Genomic DNA, 5,290 nt, shown 5'->3' with positions numbered 1-5,290 from the left:
GGGGGGTTGAGGAGCAGTGTGATCGCGATCAAACAAAAAGTAAATAAGTGACCCGTAAAGGGAAAGGATTTGTAGAGAGAAAGAATTTAATACGTACTCCAAGAATGGGATCTTCAGGAGCTCGAACAATGTTAGCAAACACAGAAGAAGACTCCATCACTTCCTTCCCTTCGATTGATCAGAAACAATCACTGTGTAATAAACCTGTAGTGCGACTGTTATTTGAGACTGGAGAGAGAGGAATGAACTTTTTCCTTTTCCTTTATTAATTTGTCGTGTGTCTGTTTTATAATACTGTGGGCGGCTCTTCTTCAGGGCTCAGCCTTCCTGCCAAGGGTCAAATGCCTCCCGGGAGGAGTGGGCGCCCCTTGTAACGCTTTACCTCTTGAGCACATTGTTTGACTCCATATTTTCAATTTCGTTATGTCATCAAAAATCGCCGTACTATTTAAAAAAATAAAATGGAATAACTAGGAATAAATTTTATCTTGTTCGGTTCTTCCTAGATTGTTTTGGTCAAATGGTAGACGAGATGTTGCAGTTTTATTTTGTCTTTCAAAAATAATGTTTTTTTATGTTTATATTTTTTTAATTTTATTTTCAATGATTAATTTTTATAATTTATTATGATTTGTTTTTTTAAGATTATTATCGTGCTAGGATTAAAATAATTATAACATATAAGAGAGTGAATAAGGTATTTTCACGGGTAATAACAATTATTTCAATTAACTAAATTAAACATAATTAACTAATATTATAATTAAAGTGATTAAAATAAATAGGATAAAAATTACAAACTTGATTTTTAATATAGTTTGGCAAATCTATATTAACATTTTTAGCACCAAAATGGTATTGAGTTTCATATTTTTTACTAGTCTGAACCAAAAATTAAAATGTTCTTTTGATGAATTTTCACCAAGCTCTTTTTCACAACTTAAAAAATATTTCTTTAAAATTTTTTATTTTAGTAATATACATCACCAATGATCAAGAGTTTTTCACTTAAAATTATTGAAGGATTATAATTTATTTGAAATGTAACAATACTCTCTCACAAAGTGGGCTATATAATTGAAATTTATGTCTATATATAGTTCACTCAATCACACATAGAATGTATGAAAGTGTTTAAGCATAGTGAGTATGAGATTGTAAACTCTTATGCAAAAATATGAAGGTTTTAATGTACAAATACGAGTATGATTTATGATTAATGATTTATGATATATTTTCAATGTCAATATTTAATTCTATGATCAGATAAGTTATATATATATATTTCTTGTAAAAACTAGTTATTTTATAGTCGTTATTATTCCTCTAATAGATAAAATGGTTAGCCAATTCAAATTAATCAAGTCAATAAATTAACTGCTTTATACATATTCTCAAGTTTATCCCAAATGAACAAACAGTTGATCGATTCACTTAATATAATCATGCATATGACAAGTTCAACTTAAAATTCAATTTTAATAATTTTAAATCTAGTGAATCCTTGACTAACTAAATGTATATTAATTCTATAACACATGAAATGTGAAATTTGTGAATTGATTTTTAATATGTGCTATCAAGTTACATATAACGATTTACATTATTTGCTCTAAAATAAATCCTTAAGATCTAAATCTTCATTTATTTTGTTTATTGGACTTGTTGATTGATTTCTTCATTTAATTTTTCATGTTTGTTGATGATCTTCATATAAACTTAATTAAACTTATTCTCAACTAAGCATATTATTAGTTCAATTTTATTTATTAGTTATAATCAAAATACATAAAATATTAACATATGATCCAAAGGTCAACAATTATTTCAATTTCATAATCCATGTCACAGGTTTAAAAGATTAACATGATTGACCCGAGTTTTTTTGTTTATTTTTCATTGATATTTTTTTTTCAGTTTTATCATTCAAAATTTTTAATATTTAGTTGATTATGAATTAAACTTAATTATTTTTTTGTTTATTTTCTATAAAGTTATTTCAATCTCCTAACTTGAATCATGAGTTTACGAGTTAACCCAAATAAAATTAGGTCATTTTATTGTGTTTTTTTTCATATTAGATTTGTTCTAATTTCATCACTTAATCAAGAGTCAAGTTTTATAATTTTTTTTGAAATGATTTATATAAGGTTATTATAGTCTTATAACCCGAGTTATAAATTTAGAAAGTTGAGCCAGGCCGATCCAATATATTGTCATCTTAATATTTTGAAAACATAATGTCATCTTGAATTTTTTTTTTTTTTTACTCAAATTACATCCTCATCAGTCATCAAAGTTTTCTTTGAACTTGCCAAGTTGATCGGGTTACATTAAGTCAAATATAATAAGGTATTTAATAATAAATAAACTATGTTTTATATTGTAGAGCTCACTAAAAAATTGAGTTAGAAATATAAATTATTGTGAAGCAGTTTTTAAATGTTTTTTTAATTGAGTTTAATAAAATCATATATATTTTTTTGTTTCAAAAATATTTTTCAAAAATTTTATTTTTTCTTTGCTTTAAATTGATATATTTTTTGTGTTTTCAGATCATTTTGATGATCTAATTTTAAAAATATTTTTTAAAATAAAAAATTATTTTTATATATTTCAAAGTAAAAAACACTTTGAAAAGTAACCACAACCACACTTTTATTAAATATTTTATAAATATATTTTACTATATATAAACTCTAACTATAATTTTTACTAAATATATATATAAATCCAACTTAAGTATATTTTTTTATTAAAAAAAAAAGAAGGAAAGATCCGTATATAAAAAAGAGTGAAGGAGTTATTAACAACACCCTTTTCGAGAAACAAGAATATCTTATGATTATTAATGTGAAATCAAGAAAGAAATAATACCGTGCCGCAGAGAAACTTTGTGAGGAAAGAAAAAACGTGTAGGAAAGAAATAAAGCAAAATTAGAGTATGGGTTAGCATGTGGATATTTTTTAAATATTGTTTTTAATATTAATTTCAAGAGATATTATTATAGTAAATCAAAGGGTTTATTTTCTAATTTAGTTTTATATTTTTTTTATAAATTGAATTCTATCTCAAATTCAAATCAATATTTTTAAAAGAATTTCAAACATAAAAATTCATTTAACCCTCTCAATTAAATCTAATTAGCAGGATTTCAAATAGAATATAAGAAATACTTGGAAGTTATTGCACATACAAAAATACAAACCATCTGGACCATTGGAATTTTTTTTACCACTTGTCATCTATAGAGGCATTCTAAGGCCTTTATAATATACGAAAGGCACTCTAAAAACCACCACTATGACACAAGTCTTTCCGATCACTGCATTATGGTGTTCGTTTTGCCCGGCGAATGAGTGAAAAGATGTCTTTACTGCGTGCTGATGATTTTCTAAATATGGTGCTCCGTCCATTTCTTGAGGAACATTGCTGCGCCAAGACGATCGAGGCCATGAACTGGCTTAGTAAAACTAATTCAATATCAACTGACAGATACAATAATATTTAAAATATATCGAAAGCTCGTAATCCTCACCTGAAAGTGAAAACTGGGATTTGAAATCCTTGAGAGTATTGAAAGGCCATCACGAACAGGCACTACTACAGAAGTCAATACTATGTTTTAAATTATATATTAATCTAACTCGTTAATTAGCTAGACATGTCATGACCCAATATGTTACCTGAGTTAGGGTCTCCTTTCCCGGTGGAAATTCCCGACCACAGATTCCTGGTTGAGGCTGATTTCTGAGGGCAGGTGTGAAGGAAAAGAGGCAACTGCTCTGCCCCAAATTCATGCTTGGCCAACAATATTTTTGCGGGAGCTTGAGAATTCGAATCTCTGCATATATACAATAAAATACATCATGACATCAAGGCTCTTGTTTATCTCCATTGATTCTTGCAGTGACGTATATGCTTAGCCTGATCAATGCACGTCTTGGTTGTGTAATTGTTATGAAGGCATATAAGTAGGTTATAGCTAGGAGACAAATGGCAGCGTGTACCTTGCATCCTCGTTTGATTTCTCAACGCTTGAAATTTCTGGTCAAGAGAAACAAACCATGTAAAATGAAGATTTACAGAAAATCAGCAGCAGAATTGACTTTTATTTGTATCTAGCTAGCAAAACAAATTTGATTGCTCATAACATAAAACAAAACAAATTAAAAAAAGAGTAAATATTTACGTGTTGACAAATAGCGGTGGTGATGTTTCGGTAAATATGCGTTCCACCTTACTCTTGTGAGAGCAACCCTGTGAGCATATTTTTCACATGAAAGCAGCCTCTAGCACAACACACACACACACACGAAAAAAAAAAGGGTTAATTGATTAATAGCAGAGGCTATAAATTAATTAAGGACGTTGTTCAGATGGTGACTAAGTGGCTAGCTCAAAATGGATTGATGTTAATACTGACTTGTTTCAGGCAATTAATTCTAAGCTCAGCCTCCGAAAACGCACAATTGTTAGAAATGCTGTTGTTAAGATTAGCAGAGACGCATCCAAGATGATCAACAACTGCAACAACTGCCCTACAGAGGTACTCTTTTGTGCTTTCCAGAACCCTGCAAAACCATGGATATAAACAGATAATGATCTTATTTCACCATGAGCAAGTATTGGTTTTCTCAGACAGAACTTGAGAAGTGAGAGTGCTTCAAAAAAATAGTGCAAACTAATTAGAATGGCCTAGCGGAGGTTGAGAACTCACATTCTTTTCTGGTTGGTGTTCAAGAAAGTTGTTTCACAGTGATTGGCTGCGTTATGGAGCTGAGAACGCAGGCCTCGAAGTTCCTATAAATGAATCATGAAACCCAACATCTATATATGATTTCCCTGGAAATTAAAGAATCATGAAAGAAAAACACAAACAAAATCAAGGGCAAAAACAATTAAGGAGTATATATACTTGAAGAGATCTGTCAAAGCGGATAATGTCTTGCGATTCATGACTTTCAGAATTTTCAGAGGCGTTTGATTTGGAGTTCTGCATTATTTTTGATGAAGTTCCTTCAGAATTACAGTAGAAGATAGAAGAGAAAGAAGGAAAATATATATATATATATATATAGAAGAATTTCCAAAGATAATGCAACCTAGCTAAGCAGTCTCTTTGCCTCTAGTTTATATTTAGATACAAACAGATACTAGCTAGACATTTGTGCCTCATGGAAGCTAAAAAACAAAAAGGCTAGTGTTACAGAGAACTCGTGATTTTTCCACTATCACGTTGGAGGTGGCCGAGCAGGAGCGAACAAAATAGTGTCCAAAAACCATTAA

General features: G+C 29.5%; 2 protein-coding genes across 4 annotated transcripts in view; both read right to left on the bottom strand.

Moving 5' to 3' along the window:
- Window positions 1-287, bottom strand: part of LOC105142454 (aspartate aminotransferase, cytoplasmic-like) — a 5,380-nt gene extending 5,093 nt beyond the window's left edge. The window contains exon 1 of the mRNA XM_011050094.1: window positions 98-287. Coding sequence (XP_011048396.1) covers window positions 98-157 — 60 coding nt within the window. The 5' untranslated portion in view covers window positions 158-287. The remainder of the gene's footprint in view (window positions 1-97) is intronic.
- A 2,854-nt stretch (window positions 288-3,141) lies between these two features.
- On the bottom strand, window positions 3,142-5,290 carry LOC105142453 (probable protein ABIL5). 3 transcript variants are annotated; one of them, XM_011050090.1, is made up of 8 exons: window positions 4,920-5,290; window positions 4,722-4,804; window positions 4,428-4,575; window positions 4,194-4,293; window positions 4,012-4,048; window positions 3,688-3,845; window positions 3,540-3,619; window positions 3,142-3,433 (listed from the first exon to the last, which is right to left on the bottom strand). In XM_011050090.1, the coding sequence occupies exons 1-8, from the start codon at window positions 5,001-5,003 to the stop codon at window positions 3,332-3,334; spliced, it is 792 nt and encodes a 263-aa protein (XP_011048392.1). In that variant the 5' UTR covers window positions 5,004-5,290; the 3' UTR covers window positions 3,142-3,331. The 3 variants fall into 3 exon arrangements, with proteins under 3 accessions (XP_011048392.1, XP_011048393.1, XP_011048395.1); XM_011050091.1 differs by having other exon boundaries at window positions 3,540-3,604; window positions 4,920-5,289; XM_011050093.1 differs by having other exon boundaries at window positions 3,540-3,601; window positions 4,920-5,287.

Source organism: Populus euphratica, unplaced genomic scaffold (genome assembly GCF_000495115.2).
Source record: "Populus euphratica unplaced genomic scaffold, PopEup_1.0 scaffold189.1, whole genome shotgun sequence".
In the NCBI taxonomy this organism is placed as follows: domain Eukaryota; kingdom Viridiplantae; phylum Streptophyta; class Magnoliopsida; order Malpighiales; family Salicaceae; genus Populus; species Populus euphratica.
The sequence above is the reverse complement of the archived record's forward strand: the minus strand, read 5'-3'. Positions and strand labels throughout refer to the sequence as shown.

Bases quoted from the DNA above. Each gene is read 5' to 3' on its own strand.
- LOC105142453 (XM_011050090.1), bottom strand. From the start codon at position 5,003: ATGCAGAACTCCAAATCAAACGCCTCTGAAAATTCTGAAAGTCATGAA. The intron at 4,049-4,193 runs GTAAATATTTAC...TCTCTTGACCAG, and splicing joins CCACCGCTATTTGTCAACAC to AAATTTCAAGCGTTGAGAAA. The intron at 3,846-4,011 runs GTACACGCTGCC...GTATATATGCAG, and splicing joins AAATCAAACGAGGATGCAAG to AGATTCGAATTCTCAAGCTC.